Raw genomic sequence first — 19,435 nt, 5'->3', positions numbered from 1 at the left:
TACTTGCAGAGGTTCTACCGTACATCCAGAATCCCTTGGGTGGTGTACTTGCAGAGGTTCTACCGTACATCCAGAATCCAGCCACTTCTCACCGTCTCCACTGTTTCTTCTCTGATCTGAGCCAACATCAATTAGTACCTGGATTACCAGGTATCTTTTAACTGGCTTCCCTGCTTCTACCTTTGTCCTTCAGCTGAAGGGTCAGTCATCCCTCTACTCAGAAACCATTGACAGCTCTGGATTTTACTCAGAGTGAAAGATGATGTTCTTATAATGGCTGGTAAGCCTCTCTATTAGTGCTTCTCAGACTACCTATGGTGAAGGGGAGATTTTTTACTTAATTGTTCTCTAGTAAGTTCACTGCTTGCATGCTTGATAGATAATTTTAGACAAAGTTACTGGACATGTTTTTAGATGCTTCCTCTCAATCTCTATATTTGCCCTGCCATAGAACCCATGACGATGGGCTTGCAGACCAGCACTGGCCATACCCTGAGTGACAAGACCACTCTTTACCTATCCTCCCACCTTTCTGACCTCATCTCCTACCACTCTCCCCACACTCTCTCCCTGGATGTAGCAGAAAATCTCTTGTCTCCAGGCCTTTAGATCTGTTACCTCTTCCTGGGAGATTCTTCCTTCAGACTTGACTTGAGGGGACTAGGCTAACTCCCCCAGATAATGCCTTCTCAGACTACTCTCACATCACAACCCTGCACTGCCCTTGATCTCTTAACCTGTTCTACGTTTTCCTTCTTTCTGTAGTACTTACCAACACTATTACTTAGTTTTTTATAATGTTTCTTCTGTAGCTTCTGTACCCCTTGGCTAGAATGTCATTTCCATGAGTACTGAGGTTTTTGTTTGTTCTGTCCTCTCATGTATCCCCAAACCTAAAATAGTTCCTGGCAAAACAGTAGGTGCTCAGTAAACATTTTAGAAACTTGAATGAATGAACACATTTCTAACCTCTGTACTTACCTTAATACCTGGAAATCCTTCTAGTCCTGGCAACCCCATTGCACCAGGCTCTCCCTGTTAAATATGAAAATAAAAAATGCAGGGGCAATAAGCAAAAGGTCTAAAGTGTTGATTTCAAAAGCAAAGGTATTTTCTGCTCATTCTTCTTCTGAAACATTAGCTTATAATTTAGCAAGCAAATGGTATGCTGTATTTTAAAGCAATATATTACTGCATTTGGTATTTGGAAATAGTTTGAGAATAAAAGATTTTCTCCAGAGAGAATATTTTCAATTTTTTTTTTTTAAATTCTGGATGAGAATCTAATCAGAATGAATCCCGTTAGCCAGCGATAACACTAATTTCAATAAGAATTATAATGAAAGGCTGGGCTTTGAGAAAGTCTCCCAATTCGTGAGGTTCCAAGGGTGTCTAGATTTCCAGAGAGTAAGACTGAAGTCTTTAAGACTAGGTGAAGAGGGAGCACTCAAAGCAGAGTTCACCACCCTTAAATATTCTCTGTAAGTGTGTAAGAGTTATGAACGCTTACAGGGATGAAACCAAGAGCAGAGTCTTTAATAATTCTAAACGTCATCACCCTAGCTGTTGGGTCACTGAAACAGGATAGGAAAGCACTTTCCATTAAAGGTGTTTTATAACATATTCTAGTTTGGGTGAACTGGAGCCTGTAGGTCCTCAAGGAACACATTTGGAAAAGCTTTTGTGATGAAGGCTACTAACTTTGAGCAAATAGACAGTCAGGATTTAAATCAAGAAAGAACCGAAGTGGGGAGTTGTTGGTTACTTTCTTGTTAATGAATTAATGTTCACTGTAAATACATGAACTAGAATATTGGATGCTTTAAACATAATCTCATAGAAAAGGGGCTTCTACATTTCATTTTCTGTCAATTTTTTTTTTTGCACACATAACACTAATCTTCTTCAAAAATATCACTGAGTCTCTAACTTCTATTATTATTGATGATATTGCCCTCACTACGGCCCAATTAGTGAGTAGGCATATGGCGTGGTACTTTTATGTTGCAGAAATCTTTTTAAGGACCCCTTGTAACTTGTCAATAATGAAATGAAAACATGTTCAGATTCTGCACGAAGTTCTGGGAAAGAGGCCCTGGGTTACTGACAATGGGAATATGTTCCTTGATCCTTCTTGTTTACATTCTCAGTGGTACTTGGGGCGGAGGAAGTGCTCAATCAATCACCATTTGTTAGGAAATAGTCAGTAAGTTTTTAATTGGTGATCACTTGTAAATGGAGTACCAAAGAAATGAAATAGTGCACCTCAGAAGATAACACATTCAATTAAAGGTAGATGTCCTTTATAAAGGTTTACTGAGCGGTAGAAACAGTGGTGCACATCTACTGCCATGGGATTTGAAGGCTGTTGGATGAGGGATGTTCCTTCTCCCTGTCTCAAAAAGATTTCTCAAGTTTTTCCTCAGTGACCTGAAATTTTACCATTCCTGGCTTATTTCCATGGCATATTATATATTTCTCCATACAGGGCAACTGGTTAGAGATGGTGAGAGTTGCATGGTGGTGCTAACTCAGAATCCAAAAGAGTAATTTCAGAGTTGTATCTAGGATAAGCCTGAATGTGAATGCTCACAGTGTATTTAATTTTATGATTGAATTTCTCTGTTTTTGCACTTCAGTCATTTAATTCACATCTCTAAAACCAGGGAACATCCGTCCATCAGCTTTTATTCTTTATCCTTTGTTGCAGCTAAGAAATTTGAAGCCTAATTTCTTTAAATTCTACTCAAATACAACTACATTTGTGTTGCCAGCCACTTTCTAGGGCAAATGAATTATAATGTATCATTTTCAAAATACTTAAAAAAAACTGTCACCTTCATTTGAAGAAGGCACTAATGTAAGAACTTAAAAGAATGTCCCAGAAAAGTCAGTGAGATGCCTGGAGGATTCCGAGGGGCTGTGTGTGTGTGGAGTTGAGCATCAGAAGGAAACACCGGGAGGATGTTTTTATGAACAAGATGAAAGACAATTATATGTAGAAAGAAGGGTAGTAGTTTGTGAGAGCACAGACCACGCTGCAGATAGAGAAAGGGTAGCACAAGTAGTAAAATAAAACAAACTTATAAATTACATATCTTGGGGCTCAGAATACGGTACTATCTAGCTGAAATAATGCTTTCAGGGGAAACCCCATTGTCTTTTAATATACTACATTGTCCAATAAAAATAAGCTTTTTAATGCATCTCCTTAAAAATAGGTCTAGCTATAAAACTATTACTTTTTTGGTTTGTTCCTTTGTTGCTTTAAAATTTATTTGACCCTTACCAAATTATGCTATATTATTCTATCATGACATAGCTTTAGATCTTTTCACATGGTAATGGAAAGTGCTTTGAAAGTTTCAGTTTTCGGTATATTTGAGTTTAAAGTATATGCCCAATGGCTAAAAGATACACATATGAAACATGGAGGATGGAACCTATGCTTGAAAAGGACATGGCAGGAAAAGATGGCCAGGAATAAAGGGAATCTAACTGAACTTGGCAGAACGTTTACAGTGAGGCTCCACGCTTCAGAAAGATGCTGGGAACAATTGTCATTCAGGGGGCGGCTGGAGGACACCGTCCCCTTCCGTGCTCAGTGTAATCCCCTGAGACATTCCTCCTAACAAGCAGGTTTATGACAACACACATTACCCAGAGAATAATTGCCTAAGAAATTTAAAGCAAATAAACAGTTTCTTCCTTTTGTTTTTTGTTAAACAGATGAAAGACATATTAAGAAATTTCTTTTCTCTTCTTTTTCTTTTTTTTGGGACAGAGTCTCACTGTCTTCCTGGGTAGAGTGCCATGGCATCATAGCTCATCAAAATCTCAAACTTGTCGGCCAAGCAATCCTCTTGCCTCAGCCTCCCAAGTAGCTGGGACTACAGGCACCCGCCACCCTGCCCAGCTAGTTTTTCTAGAGATGATGTCTTGCTCTTGCTCAGGCTGGTCTTGAACTCCTAAGCTCGGGCAATCCACCTGCCTCAGCCTCCCAGAGTGCTAGGATGACAGGCGTGAGCCACTGTGCCTGGCCAGGAATTTCTTTTCAATAGGCATTTCTCTTCCACAATCTGCTTAAAATGGAATTAACCATCAAAAAGAAGGATTATTAGGGGGGAATGGCCAATTTATCAGGAGATTTATATGTGCCCTCTTCCATCACAGAACAATTTTTAGAGCACACTGTTGGACCGTGCTGGACCGCAAGGGCAGTGGTGACCTCAGGACTAATGTATCTTAAACATAAAGTGCACGTCGCTGGCATTTCTTTGGTGGCCTCTTGTCACCTCGCACATGTTGGCTGATGAGCACCTAAGAGGGCAGGCCATTTCGCTTTATACTTTTCTTTCAAACTCGAGCAAAGACCTGTGTTGTAGAAGACACAAGGCAGGGAACATACATACCACTGGGCCAGGGTCGCCTTTGGGGCCCTGTAACAAAAACATAGAAAATCGTTTTTTAAATAACGTTGAAGCAAAATGACAGACTATGAAGCATTTTTAAAAATTTGCTTTAACATACATAAAAATGTTTGCAAGTTTTGCTTCTGTTACAGTTTGGATTTGAAGAATAAGATGAAGAAACGTAACTTTATGGGGATCCCGTGAGAGCGATTGCTTAGACATTTAATTTGGTTTCTAGATTTACAACGAAAAAATGACACCACTATGAGAAATGTTATTTTCCATTATTTTGGCTGTGCACCCTTCCTCAATTTCATTATAACTTAGTTTCACTTATTTCCTCCTGCTGTAAAATTTGGTTGTATTGGTAACGTGCATTTATCAGGGAACTTAGGGTTTTCTGGTCTGTTTTTAACTGTGGCTGTTCTGCTAAACTGTGCCGCTGACAAATAACTGTACTTACAGGGGGACCGGGTGGCCCTGGGTAACTGGGAACATTTCCCTTCAAAGAAAAAACAAAAGAAAGAAAAGAAAAAGATGAGAAGAACTTACAGCAACCTATAACTGGAAAATGATTTTAAATAATAACAAATGTGAATACCTGGATTTTATATAAACTGCTCATGCCATTCCCTTCACTGAATGGTACACCCTTCAGAAAAAATGAGATACAGAATTATTCTTCAAGTTAAGAATTAGTATCTTTACCTTTTATCATTTTTACTAAGTGATATTATTCCTGTTCTGTTTTGTAATATTTTTCCTAGACTATGTTAGACAGTGATTTTAATACTGTAAGCCAATTAATGGAATGTTTCTTTTTAGCTTTTCCAAGCAAATGTAGAGAATGAAAGGGAAAGGCCCGTGGGCTGCACCTGCAGTTGGGGGTTGATTAATGTTCAGCTTTGACAAATGGGACCCTAATGCATTTCAGAGGAAACTATTTGCTCATTAAAATTCAGTTTCTGAATTGCCAATTCATGCTAACTGTCTATAGCCTGCTGACGTGCAGCTATAATGCGGTAGTGCCGAGGAGGATGTGAACGGGGAGCACTTTGGCTACAGAGAAGTGATTTTCCTACAGTCTCTTCATCCTAAATAGAAAATTAAGGTAAATGGAGAGATGACACAACCCTGTGTAAATGTTTCTACCAAAACACATTCTTTAGAATAAGGGTGAACAAGAATTTGTTGAAAAAATTTATGTTCCAGAGCTGTGGTCTCCAAGCCCCAGGCTGCAGACCGGGAGTGGGGCTTGGCCTGCGAGAAGCCAGGCCGCCCAGTGGGAAGGGAGCGATGGGGGAACAGGTGGGGCTTCGTCTGTATTTACAGCTGCTCCTCGTCCCGCACTGCTTCTGCGTTATGGTGACGGCAGAATTATGTCATTATAAATTACAATGCAATAATAATAGAAAGAAAGTTCACGATAAATGTAATGTGCTTGAATCAGCCCCAAACTATCCATCCCTTCCCCCACCCCTGTCCGTGGAAATATTGTCTTCCATGAAACTGGTCCCTAGTGCCATAAAGGTTGAGACTGCTGTCCTGTAGTAACCAGCGTGATAAGAAAACTTACTACAGCTTTAAAAAGTAATAGTTCTACCAATTTAGGAAGAATTTGCATATGAAAATTTTTGTTAGTATCTTTTGCCCTTAAAAAAATTCTATAGAAAAAACATTCTATAGAACAATCAAATCTTCATTATCTTTCTTTGCAACTTTTACATTTTAGTCACAAAATTGAAAAGCCCTCGTTTTATTTTTCACGGATGATTGCTGGCTGATGGCGGTGAAGTGTACGCAATCTGTCCAATCTGTACGCATTTTCAAAACTCTAGCAATGGGAGACAAATGTTCTCTTAGTTGTTCCTTTATTATTTCACTCATTGACTTGACAGTTACTGAGCATATAGTATAATTGAATGTGCTAAGTCCTGGGGAGATGAGGGATACTATTGTGTGATATTTCCAGAGATTTCTCAGAGAAGATAACATTTAGTCTGTATCTTGAAGGATAAATGGTTTTGAAGAATTCAAGAGGAAGAGAAAGATTTCTGAAGCCCATTATAAAACCATAGGTCCCTGTTACCAGCTCGTATTATGTTTTCTGTTCTGTCCACAGGGGAGGGAGTATATCTGAGAATCTGAACCCCCCAAATACTTTTTGTCCTGCTTCCTTGTCAAGGGAGGAGGTAAGCAGCAAAGATGAACGAGTTCAGGGAACAAGTTTAGGAAACAGAGAGCCAATCTCTTCATCATGTGTGCGAGATGTGCAGCTGCCCGCGGACTAATAATGTGTCCTCACGTGTTTGGAAAGTCGCAGTCAGATACTGTCCTATCTCTGGGGAGGTTAGCTTCTTAAACTACCCCTAGGAGGTAGGGAGGAGAAGGGCGTTTGGCCCGAGCTGCAGATCGGCTGCGATTTGAGCGTGGCCCACATGAGGGCAGACTTGTCACGGAGAGAGGCCCGTTGCTCTCCCCAGCCTTGCTGGCCAAGTGCACATCTGTCTCAATCATGAACATAAAAGCCTTGCTGGCTCTTGCACTTTGAGTTCACTGGGAGCGGTATAAATAGTGTTTCCTTGCGTGTCAAACACCCTGGATGGAAGGAGCATGGACAGCATTACACCAAATTGGCCACCAGCTCGCATTGCCGGAAGGAGCTGTTCTCATGGGCCCTCTTTTTTCTGTGAATGAAGCTCATTGAGGTCAAATGACTTTCCCAGAGGCTCCCAGGCAGGGAGGGGAGAGTCAGAGCACACACTCAGATTTCTTAAGTCCAGGGAGGAGACGCACATTATGAAGCTGAGCATTGCACATCAGGGCTGAGCCAGAGGGGGAACAAGTCAGGTCTCTCCAAAGCTGTACCGGTCATTGCCGATATTTATACGTAAAGCTTGGAAGACCTTTATCTAAATGTGGTTTGACCCTTGAGTTATAGAAGTCTGTAAGTAAAGACATGAATGGTAAGTTTTAAACCTGAAACAACTCACAGGTGGTCCTGGTGGTCCGGGTTTCCCAGGGGGACCCTCGTTGCCCTGCAAGGGATATATAGACCAGTATCAGTGGCTTAGACGTTTCTATGCTGGGACATTTATGAACCAGATTGTGCTTGCTTAGAGAGCTCTCTTCTGAATCAATATGGCCTATTGTTTTGTTTCAGTCTTGCAAAGTCTTATCCAGCTCGGTTATCTTTTTTGCCCAGGAACATAAATTTCTAGACCCCAGGAAAGGTAAATCCTTTTCCCTATACCCATGCAGGTTCTCGCTGTTTGAGCTCTAGGGATGAAACTCACTCACAGATGGAACCAGACGCCATGGGTGATTGTCTCCTGGACTTAGCTGGGGGAGCACTCCCAACCCAGGGGTACCCAGCAGAGATCCTACAAGCAGGCAGTGAATAACAGCCCTATGGCTTTCAAAGTTAGCCCTCAATTTAATCTTCACCTCTACTGCCTTCATGTTTGGGGAACCAGAGTGGCCAGCCACATAATTTAACCAAAGGAGAAAATCACTCCTGTCTGTGTCTGCAGGAGGAGAAACTTCTTCCACTTTAAGTTAATATCAGACTTTATAACCAAGTCTGACACCCCCACCCCCCGAACAGAAGTGGCTGTGGTATCACACTGTGTAAGGGAAACCGTCTATCCAATTTAAACAGCCTTAGACATTCTGCTTATAGGAGAAGCAGACTGAACATGGAATTTGTAAGAAATGATGTCAAGTTGAAACTTGAAAAATAGATTTCACTTTTATTTCTATAAACCATAGGCGTCCGTTATTCTGTAATAAGCAGAGGTATTGTAACCTCCTGTATCTCTCGCCAAGTCGTGCTTTAACTGTGCTTTTCCTTTACAATAATAGCTCCTAAAAATTTTTAAGTTCCTCTATGTCATGGGCATTGGCAAATAATGGTTAATTTAAAAAAAGAATCCAGAGGGAATAAAATTTCTACACACAATGCCCAAGAATTCTGAAGGATTTTAAAACTTTCCCCATAAATTTGATGAAGGATTTCATGCCAATGTCCTCTCACTTTTAAGTAACAAAAGAGTGTATCATAAAATCTTCTGTTTGTATGTTTATAAACAAAAAGAAACTGTCAAGTTGTTCTTGCAATGCAGCTGCCTGAGAATGTGCGACAAATAAGTATATTGTATTTTTTCAGCTGCTTTGATGGGGATTTTCCCTCTAAGACGTCATGCCCTGCTGGCTGCCGGCAGTGCCCTTCAGAGACTATGTCATAGTTCTCAGGAGTCAACAAGCAAGGAAAAATAGGCACTTGTTGAAAAGCCTTCCCCCCGGCCCCCGCCCCGGGCACAATTAAAAGTCATATTTTCACTCTCATTTGTGCCCCAAAGCTCATCTCAGTGCAGAATGCCCATTAACTTCAAAGGCAAAGCTATGACTGAATAATTTCCATACAGAACAGAGAAAAAAGGCTGGTGGAGGGGGGGGTTGGGCAAGCTCCCGGCATAACACCAGGAAAGAATGTGCTGAGATGTTCTAGAATAAGCACATTGTGTCCTTTAAACTTTGTTGGGTTCCTTTGCTCTTTGATGCCATCGAGGTCCATGCTGGTCAGGGACCTGCATCCTGACAAGTGCCTAGAAACCTCTTGAGCGACTCATGTAGACTATTGATTCTCATTTCCCTCATCTGAACAGTGAGGCTTACTCCACTTTGGATGGTAACTTGGCCATACTGTGAAGCCCCGCAGGCTTCCTGTCTGAGACTCCTCTGCAGCTGGCTATCCCTTCTCATACCCATCTGTCCAATAGCTGGCCTCCCTGGGAAACAAGTTACCCTGGTTGCTCAGTCAATTTCTCCATGACCCTGTAGGGAACAACTTCCAGATTGTCTCAGTAAGCCCTTCAGTTATTGGGATCCTAGTGCTGCCTGGAACCTTGGCACCTGCTACGTCCTGGGTGTTTCCCCCAGAATTCATATGATAAATCCTACTCCCCACCCACCCCGATGATATACTAGGAGAGGGGGCCTTTGGGAAGTGATTAGTCACAAAGGTGGCACCTTCATGAACAGGATTAATACTCTCATAAAGAGGCCCAGGGGAGCTTGGTCTTCCTTCTGCTCTGTGAGTGTACAGCTAAAGGTGCCATCTATGAACAAGAAAGTGGGCCCCAGGAGATAACGAATGTGCCGACACCTTGAACTTTGACTTCCCAGTCTTCATAACTGTGAGAAATAACTTATAAACGTTAATGGTTTATGAGCCACTCAGTTGGTGGTATTTTGTCATAGAAGCTTGAATGAATGAAGGCAGCCCTGTGGCTGAAACCCCCTAATATACATCCCTTCATATGCACCTATTCAGGAGGCTTCCCTGACCCCCATCCTTCCACACAGATGGCCACTCAGGATCCAGAATCCAGATGGGACTTTTCTTATATGATATTGTGCTCTATTCATCCTTTCCCCTAAGAATACATCCCCTGTGCTCAGACCAACTTTTGGACCTCATTTTTCCAAGTTACACTATAAGAAGAACTGCTCTCTGACATCTGCCAACTTTCAGAGTTGCTTGGCTTTATAACTTTTCCTGTAAATAGCCTCACCCCGCTCCTACCCAGTCCCCAGTTCCGATGGTGAGTGAGGCTCACCCCGCTCCTACCCAGTCCCCAGTTCCCAAGGTGAGTGAGGCTCTTCCTCTGTACCTTGTCACCCTTTGCTCCCGTGGGACCAGGATGTCCAGTTCTTCCCAGTAAGCCCTGTGGAACACAAAACCAAATTGGGGACAGAAACAACAAAATGGCCTAGGGTATTGGAAGTTGGTTACTAAAAGTTAGACATTTACAAGGTCACTTGATCCTAATTAACTCAGTCCTAGAAGCTTGTATTTCTTCAGGCTGATCCAGCAGCTGTACCCTGCTGATAAGCCCTGGCAAGGTAAAATTTGTATTTGTGGTCATCTGTTTCACCTTGGTCAGCCGCATGTAATGACCTTAATTGGAACCTTCTGAAACATTTAAGAATCTAGCCTTGCTGTTTAAATAGCAATTTACATAACATTATGCCTTCCTAAACGAGCTGTAATTTTGGTAGTGATCAACATTTTAAATACTTTAAGAAATGGCAGAATTAACAATGTGCCTATTGAGTTATGTGATCTGCATTTCTGCTATAAAAAATAAATTTTCATTTTAGTTCTTCTTGGGGAACACTTGGCAATAATTTTCATAGTTCTTTTCATAACTCTTTTTCATAACTTTTAATTTAGTGTGCAATTTAAAGCCAGGTTTGTTCTATATAACTGCTAAATGATAAAATTTTAATTGTGGTGATTCCATGATTCAAAACATATAGTAATATGATTAGATACAGTAATATGACACTCCTATTTTATTTTTGGCCAGGGCTGGGTTTGAGCCCACCACCTCCAGTATATGGGGCCGGCACCCTACTCCTTGAGCCACAGGCACCACCCAGATGCTCCTATTTTTGTGGTAAAGACATCTGCATAGGAACTCTGAGAAGAGATGGAGAAACTGAGACATGAGTTGGGTTGTTCGATTTACCAGATAGAAATACAATATTTGTGACAGATTAAAAAATTGTTTTTCTAAAATTCAAACTTAACTGCATGTTCAGGATTTTATCCGGCAATCCTGGAATTGAAGTCCATTTGAATAAGAGATTGGGTTCAGCAGGTAGAATGAAAAAGAGATTCTGCTCTAGGAAAACAGGACAGTCAAAGACACAAAGGCTTTGACGCTGTTTGAGGGGCAATGAAAGACTTGACTAAAGGAGAGGGTATTTTACCTGGTACATATACAGGAGTAAATTGAATCTAATAATCCTTGGCCCATTTGTTCCCTCTAGAAAATAAATTCCCACTTAATAATACCATCTGAATACCTCTTCTACAAATTAGTGCCAAAAATGTAAGTGAAAAATGGAATGCCCTTTTACATCCAATTTCTATTTCAAACAGACTAGTTCCATCACAGACTGCTTTCTGGTCTGGTTGAATTCTGATGACAGGCCTCCAGGAGTCTGAGCAGCTTTAAGTAACACTAAATGAAAATGTGAGAGGTTGGATGAGGCTAATTTTTTAGGTTATTGCTGGATGATTGACCAAGGTACAAAGAACAAAAAATCAATGGGAAATGTTGAGTCACTTTGCATCATCCTAGCAGACATGAGGGGTGAGCAGAATAGTTTGACAAGTACTTACGGGGGGTCCAGTAGGGCCTGGAGCACCTGGAATGCCGGGAAGTCCTTGCAGACCCTAAAAGAGATGGTTGCTGTCATCAAATCTGTTATATCATTTAGAGCAAGGCATTTTAGTTATCAACTGTTTTGACCATTGAAAATGAAATATGTGTTTTGGCTAAGTGAGGAACGTAATGTATACCATCTACAAATACCAATTTTTAAAGAATAGGAAAGGTGAACCAAAATGCTATAACATGGAATCTTAACAAATAACATTTAATTTGTTCAGTGATTCATAAAACATTTTATTATAGTATACAGCCCCCCATCCTCAGTAGTATCTAAGAATCCAATATGGCTAAAACACAGAAATACACATTTTAGACTGGAAGAATGCCATCCAAGAAATATGTAATTACACCAAAGCTTCACTCAGCTAGTAGAAAAATGGAATATTTTTATGATATAATATTTAGTTTAGCTGATCAGCTCTTTATATAAATGTGGCTCATTGCTGAATGTAAAGTTGAAACTTTTAATCCTTATGCATTAAAAATGAATGAATTTCCCTCCCTACCCTTCTTGGATGTTAGAATAATGCTAATTACACTTGACAGAATTTAAGATCTTGATATATTTATACACCAAAGAATTGACAAGATTACCTGGTAACTTTTGAAATCAATTTTTTTCTTACCAAATATGTCAACAACTTATTAGAAGTATGTCAACAACAGGGTATTAAATAGGTTACATGTAATCCATAGTATTAAATAGGTACTTTGCAACTATTAAAATAATGTTTTAGAAAACTATTGGGTAACTGAAAAAATAAAAGTCTCAAAATGTTACATAGCATAGGACTTACATTTTGAAACAATTATAAATGAACTTCTGAAAAGATGCAAACAATAGAATCTTGTATTATTTTATCATGACAAAAAGCAAACTTTTATCTAAAAACTATAGTGTTAGATGTGCTTCAGAATTCTAAATTTTCAGGTTTTTTTACATAGGAAACATAATACACAAGCTGAGTGTGTATTATCCCAGAGTGTCCTTAGCACCCTCTAATAAATACACAGCGATTTCTGTAGCAAAACATACAATATTCTGCCAGAGTAGGATTAATAAACCAGTTCCATGTGGTTCTGGTCAGATTTGGCTGCCAAATGAATTTGCTGCAAACTTGGGAGAAATTTCCAGGGTTCTCTGAGGCTGTGGGGTTTTAGAATTTGTGGGTAAAAGGTTGTGGGCCATAATATTACTATTGTCAGAAATCCTTCCTGGGCAATGGGAATAGGGATCATTTTTATCTCGTTAGTGCTTTTGAGTATTTCCCCAGTTTCCATATTGACTTAGGTTACTTTTACAATAGAAGGAAATAACCATCTGATGTCTCAAGTTCTCTTGATTGGTTCTACTCCTTCAGGATTAAGTTGTTTTACCTAGTTAAGTATTCTTTTTATATCGCCAGAATAGTCTTTGTTACAATAAAACTCCTTTACCTTTTATTGTTATTAAATATGCATTTCTATTTGCATTATAAACGTTAGACAAAGTGACCACGTTAAAATCACTGCACATTGATTTACGAGGGCACTAAAAGGCTCGGAGCTGGATCAGCAGTCTTTGCATCCAAGGGATCAAGAACTAAGTTCTGCTAGCTTCATCCATTCATGCCAAATGTGCAGCTGTCTTCAATCTTTTTGGCACCAGGGTTTTATGGAAGACAGTTTTCCTGTGAAACTGGGAGGGAGGATTAGATTCATACAAGGAGCGTACAACCTAGATCCCTTGCCTGTGAAGTTTACAGTAGGGTTCACACTTGTCTGAGATCTAATGCTGCCCCTGACCTGACAGGAGGCAGAGAGAGGAGTGGCTGTAAATGCAGATGAAGTTTTGCTCAGTCCCCTGCTGCGCCCCACCTCCCCTGCTCTACAGCCCCGTTCCTATCAGGCCACAGACTGGTACCAGTCAGGGCTGAGCCAGATAGGATTATGTGTTGCTTTAGGTTCATTCCTGTGGTGTGATGTGAAGAAATGCCGACCAAAATCTCCTTAAACATGCTAGAATCCTTCATGTAATAAGTTTGGGGCAAAACCTTATGTATGGTTGTGTTAAAGAATATGGACATGTTCTTTTTTTAAGATCGCATCCTCACTGGCAATGCTGCATGTGTGTGTGTGTGTGTGTTTGTGTGTGTGTGTGTGCATGAGCACACAGGCACGTGTGGGCTGTATCGGTACACTGTACTGGTTCTATTTATTCCTCCACCATTAACTTGTTTGCAAGTTTATAAATTCAAAGGAAAAAACTTTCATTGAGAATGGCACCTCTAAATGAGTGGAGATTATAAATGTCCTATGAATTTCTGTGTCTCAAAATGCCACATTCTCTCCCATAACATTTTCTCTATACGTACAAGATATGCACGTATATCTGCATTCCTTTTTTGGCTACTTTTAGTCTCAACCCTGACTCACTCTAGAGATGCTGAGTGAGTTTTTAGGTACTCTAATTTATAAGCTTGGGACTCATTAACCTTTGATGACCACATTAAACTTTAAAATAAACCTCAGTCCATAAATAAAAAATCATTCTCAGCAGTCTTTCTCTGAACAAGATGAAATTTTGTAGTCAGGGTAAAAGTTACTAGAGGTGCATAAAGGGCAATTAGATAATTTTAGAAGACAAGATAGTCATTAAAGAAGACAAATACATATTGAAGAGCAGGAAGTCAACTTAACTTACAGTGCCAAACTAAAATGCAGATTTAAATGTATTGCCGGGTAGTCAGGGATCACTGGAGTCAAGTTCTTTCCCTACTCTGATACTTTGATTTTGCAAGTCCTAGCTCAGTTCATATTAACATTTTCTGTTGGTATAATTTACAGCTGACAACATTTTTTGTTTTACTTATCAATTATTACCCTTAAACATTGTAGGAAGACCTGTATCCCAAGTGAGATTCCACTCTAAGAGGGGTTCTGGGGTTCTATTAGCTTATTACAAGTTGCTACTTTGACTTGTGCAACATCTATGAAAGGGGGGAAGACAGTGTCCTTTCTCTAAAAGCAACAAACAAACAGGAAAGTCTCTCTCTAATTTCCCCAACAAATTAAATCAAAGATAGAATAATTAGTAGTCGGGTGCCCCTCTGTATCTTTTTCATTCACTAAGAGTAGAATTGATATTTGAGATTTTGTAGCACTGAATATTATGTACATACTGTATGTTGCAACAGAATAGTTTACTGACAGTTGGAAATGCTTGTTTTTGATCAAAGTTTTATTCACTTAAAATCAATAAATTGTAATTTTGGGTAACAGAAGATTATATTCATTATTTCCCATCTGTCGGAAGGAAAAGCTGCCCCACCTCGTTCCCTGAGAAAGGCCCAGCTGAGTCAGTATGTTACTTCGGGTCTATTCGTATTGTTCGTGTGATGTGAAGGAATAACAGACGGGGATCTCCTGAACTGGCTGGAACTCCCCCTATATAAAGAGTCTGGGACAAACTTTTGTGTACTCTGTGCTAAAGAATCCATAAGGTGTATCTAAGAAAGAGCACACTGCAATAGTGGAGGGACAGTAATGATGGGTTTCAGTTCACAAGAGGATGGAGCACTTTGCAGATTCAATAAAAATTAACTTTTAGTGAATTTAACTTAGTGTCCCTTATAAAAATTGGAATTTCAATTATTTCCTGATCTTTCAATTATTACCTTCTCAATGGCGTCCAAAGCCTACCTTTTGAATCTAGGCAGTGAAAAGTTGCTGGACTATTAAAATCAGTTATCGTGCTTGTACTTTAGTTAAAGCTTCTCTGGAGCGTGAACAGGGAGAGGTTCAATAATTCTTCCTTGCCTTGAAGATAAAATGCCTTTGCTCTTTTATTTATGGATGAAAATAAATGTTATGCTACTTCGTTCATCAATTTTTAACTTGGAAAAAAGCCAAGGCAAACCTCAAAGTTTTCTAGAATGGAAGCCATATTAATTAAAAACAATAACACGTGATGATAATTTGTAGTGTGAAATATGTCCCCACCTAGAAACAGAGATCTACTTTACGGTGTTATGATTCCTGCTATAGCATCAAGGTTAATATATGCCAGATGGCTTACTTACTTTCATTAAGAACTATTAGTATCAAAACAGTTTAAGCTAACAGCAATTCATCATTCTAATTGGTTTTTCTAAGAGTTAATATGAATTATTCTGGAAGAAAATGATACCCCGAGTGTCACCCTGCCTTAGAGTCGGAAGATCAATCCGTTTTCTCAACTTGGAACTTGGAACTTTAGTCCCAGAGGGTGAGCAGCTGATCCAGACTAGTCCAATCGGATCCTTCAATAGGGTTTTTCCTCCCGAGAATTTCAAAGTTGAGCAGAGACAGAGACAGACCAAGGTTGTTGATGCTAAATCATGAGACAGCAGCATTCCAGGGAAGCTCTGCTGAGTTCTGGGGTTGCACCAATGTTAGGCAGGTTGTTAAACTATTTCTTTAATTCTCTCAGCTGCCCTGGGATTCTCTTCCACAGACTTCCCTTTCCTCCTTCCTCTTGTTTTTATCTTGAGAGAGCTGGAATTGCTCCCTGTTGCACGGAGGCAGAGGAACCGTAACTAATGTAACTTTGTGTTTTAAATTCCCTGTCTCAAAAACAGGACCACTGGTAATAAACACGAACACATTATTATTTAACATGTATTCACATTTGAAAAGACCTACCTCCTATTTGTTTTTGTTGGTTTTGGCATTAACCGTGAGCTATAGAAAAAACGGATGTCTTTCATTTGTTGAATTGACATAAAGAGAATCAATCTTAGGACCATTATTATCATAAAACAAATCTTTTACCTCATCACCTTTCTCCCCAGGTACCCCAGGGTGGCCTCGTTCTCCTTTGCTCCCCTAAAAAGACAACAAGTTCAGCAAGTTCAGCTAGGACACGCCATCATTTTGTTATCTTTGGGAAAAGTAAAAATAAAATCTCTTCTGAGAACCCTTGGGGCACGTAATTTGGACAGATTAGGGAACAAATAAATCACAACAGTTGCAAGTTATACTATTTTCCCCAATTACATTTTTTTTAAAGTTTTGTATTTTAAAACGGGGCTCCTTTTCCTTTAAACAATAAATTGAGGGTCCCACCAAGGAGAGTGGAAGAGAGACTTCCTTACCTTTGGTCCCTCTCTGCCTGGGATTCCCGGAGGCCCCCGAGGCCCTAGATCACCCTAGAGGACAGAGGAGTGACAGCATTGAGAGAAGGTACGACATGTAACCCAAATGGTCCCCCTGCCCCCCAACACCCGCTTACCTTCTGGGCTATGGAATCATACTTTCCAGGCTCGCCAGTGCTTCCGTCTTCTCCTTTGTTGCTTTTCAACCCAGGGACACTGGGATGGCAGTTGCCACAGAAGTTCTAATGAATGTAACAATATGGTCACTGAGAAATTCATTAAAACTATCTATAAAAGTGAGGTTTGATCAAACAGAACTTCGAATAGCTTTTACAGGTGCCTGCCACTCTGCCTGGCTAATTTTCATATTTTTAGTAGAGACCATGCCTCACTTTGCTCAGGCTGATCTTGAACTTGTGACCCCAAGTGATCCTCCCGCCTTGTCCTCCCATTGTGCTAGGATCACAGGCATGCACGCCTGAGCCCAGCCAAGTCCTAAACTCTTCACAGGAACAGTGCTGGAAGAAATAGTGGGCTTATAGGAATTACATTAGTCCTGGGTAGTTGCAGTTCTTTACTCTAAGGATCAGAAATTAGAACACTTCAGTAGAAATGAGGATGCTGATGGAATATGGGGTAGCTCCCGGGACAGACAAAAAGAACTGTAACTGGGCTCTGACAGGAACCAAGATTCCAAGGGTCTCAGGAAGGAAGTACCTGAGAGTCGCACCAGGGCAGTTTCCCTAATGAATGGGGTCTGCTGTTCTAGTCCCAGCATCATTTCACTAAGGTTTCAAGTCCTAAGAGAGCAGGACACCTTGACGGCTAGTCCCAAAAGACTGTATTCAATTGAAAGAGGAAGCGTATATTTCCCCCAAGTAAAATCTAGTTCAGACTGAGGGTTGAGCCTGTCGGGTCAGTCTCAGAATGTTAAAACCTGATCTCCTCACCTCACAGGTTCATTCTTTCTCTCTCCCTTGAGTCTGTAGCTAACTTGATCATTCCACTTTCTGTTTTTAAAAATATCTTTGATGAAAGTATTGAAAAGAACTGGCATAATTACAGGCCCAAATAGTATTCTTTCAAAGACCTTCTACATGAATCCTTGCATCAATCGCCCTTTGAATGAGATTGTGGATTGGCTAATAGTTGATACATGTTTTTTCTTCCCATGAGAAAATTTTAAGACATTGTTTCCGAGAACCTTAATGAAATTCAGTTTTCCTTAATTTTCCATCCTGGTAATACTAACTTGAAGAAAATGAAGTCAGTTTCAAATGACTCTTATTTTATTCTCTGTAAATTATTTTAATTAATTAAGAGGTAGAATTTCTCTCTGTTGTCCAAGCTGGAATGCTGTGGCCCAATCAGGGCTCACAATAACCTCAAATTCCCAGGCTCAAGCCATCCTCCCATCTCAGCATCCCGTAAAGGGGACAAGAGGCACATGCCGCCACCCTCAGCTAATTTGAAACATTTTTATAGAGGCGGGGTTTCATTATGTTGGCCAGGCTGGTCTCAAACTCCTGGTCTCAAGCAATCCTCCTGTCTTGGCTTCCTGAGGTGCTGAGATTACAGGCAGGGGCTGCCACTTCTGGCCTCAAATGAGTCATTAAACAGTATATCGATTCATAATGACTATCATTCCCTACTGCTTACTAAAACAGTCAATTGAATAATCAATTCTAAAGTGTTGCTGCATATTGATATGCCACGATTTTACTCCAAATTGATATGCCATGTTTATGCATCCATAGATGCAATAATTCATCTTTTTCGTACTTTTTGAAGTGTATGGAAACCCTTTCCCATCCTTTACATTTTCGGGTATCGCTTTTCATTTTATCAGTGGCAGTTCTATAATTATATACAGTATATTTTTGTATTTATCTTCATATTTAATTTGTGTTTATATATCTGTTCTTAAAACTCTAGTTACCTAACAAATATATATGAAGGGTCTAACAATTAAGTTCACGAACTCATCCTAGAAGACGTGCTGTATACCTTATGGCTGAGTATCACTATGCTCACCTTTGAGGCGCTCCCCTTGAGAAATTATGTACTGACACCAGCACCTCGCCTACCTACCATCAGACCTGTGGACAGTAAACTTCTCAAATTTGCCACCGTGAACTTGCATTGGCAGCACTGCAGACAACTCGGTAAGGTTTCATAACCTCGTGTCTCACAGCAGTGTTCGTGTTGCTGTGTGGTGGTGTTTTGCTGGGTGGCCTGTGTTACCATTATTGCTTGTTTTTTTTTTTTTTTTTTTTTTTTTTTTTAAAAGAAAACTTCCCAAATTTTATTAAAGTCCCTGACACACTCTTTTCAGATGGCTATCAAACGCTGGGTCATCTCAACTCAAACAGACTCTTTCCATGACACATTGTAATGAACCTGTCCAAAGTTAAGATGAAAGAAAAAATTCTGCAGGCAGCCAGGAGTAAACACCAACTGACCTATAGAGGCAGAGCCATTGGGATGACAGCAGATTTTTCAACTGAAACCTTCCAAGCCAGAAGAGCATGGTCATCTACCTTCAATATTCTTAAAGAAAACAATTCTCAGCCTAGAATTCTGTATCCTGCTAAACTAAGCTTCAAAATTGATGGAGAAATCAAATCTTTTGCAGATATACAAGCACTGAGGAAATTCATCA

General features: G+C 40.1%; 1 protein-coding gene across 1 annotated transcript in view; it reads right to left on the bottom strand.

Moving 5' to 3' along the window:
- COL19A1 (collagen type XIX alpha 1 chain) overlaps window positions 1–19,435 on the bottom strand; it is a 306,466-nt gene that overhangs the window by 33,700 nt on the left and 253,331 nt on the right. The window contains exons 31-40 of the mRNA XM_003789676.1: window positions 16,911–17,015; window positions 16,774–16,827; window positions 16,451–16,504; window positions 11,608–11,661; window positions 10,088–10,141; window positions 7,406–7,450; window positions 5,014–5,064; window positions 4,876–4,914; window positions 4,413–4,439; window positions 982–1,035 (exon numbers count right to left, since the gene is read on the bottom strand). Of these exons, the coding sequence (XP_003789724.1) occupies window positions 982–1,035; window positions 4,413–4,439; window positions 4,876–4,914; window positions 5,014–5,064; window positions 7,406–7,450; window positions 10,088–10,141; window positions 11,608–11,661; window positions 16,451–16,504; window positions 16,774–16,827; window positions 16,911–17,015 (537 nt within the window). The remainder of the gene's footprint in view (window positions 1–981; window positions 1,036–4,412; window positions 4,440–4,875; window positions 4,915–5,013; window positions 5,065–7,405; window positions 7,451–10,087; window positions 10,142–11,607; window positions 11,662–16,450; window positions 16,505–16,773; window positions 16,828–16,910; window positions 17,016–19,435) is intronic.

The sequence above is a fragment of the Otolemur garnettii genome, unplaced genomic scaffold (genome assembly GCF_000181295.1).
Source record: "Otolemur garnettii isolate 467f Iridium unplaced genomic scaffold, OtoGar3 scaffold00035, whole genome shotgun sequence".
NCBI lineage: Eukaryota > Metazoa > Chordata > Mammalia > Primates > Galagidae > Otolemur > Otolemur garnettii.
Note: the sequence above shows the minus strand (reverse complement) of the source record. Positions and strands in the feature narration are given on the sequence as shown.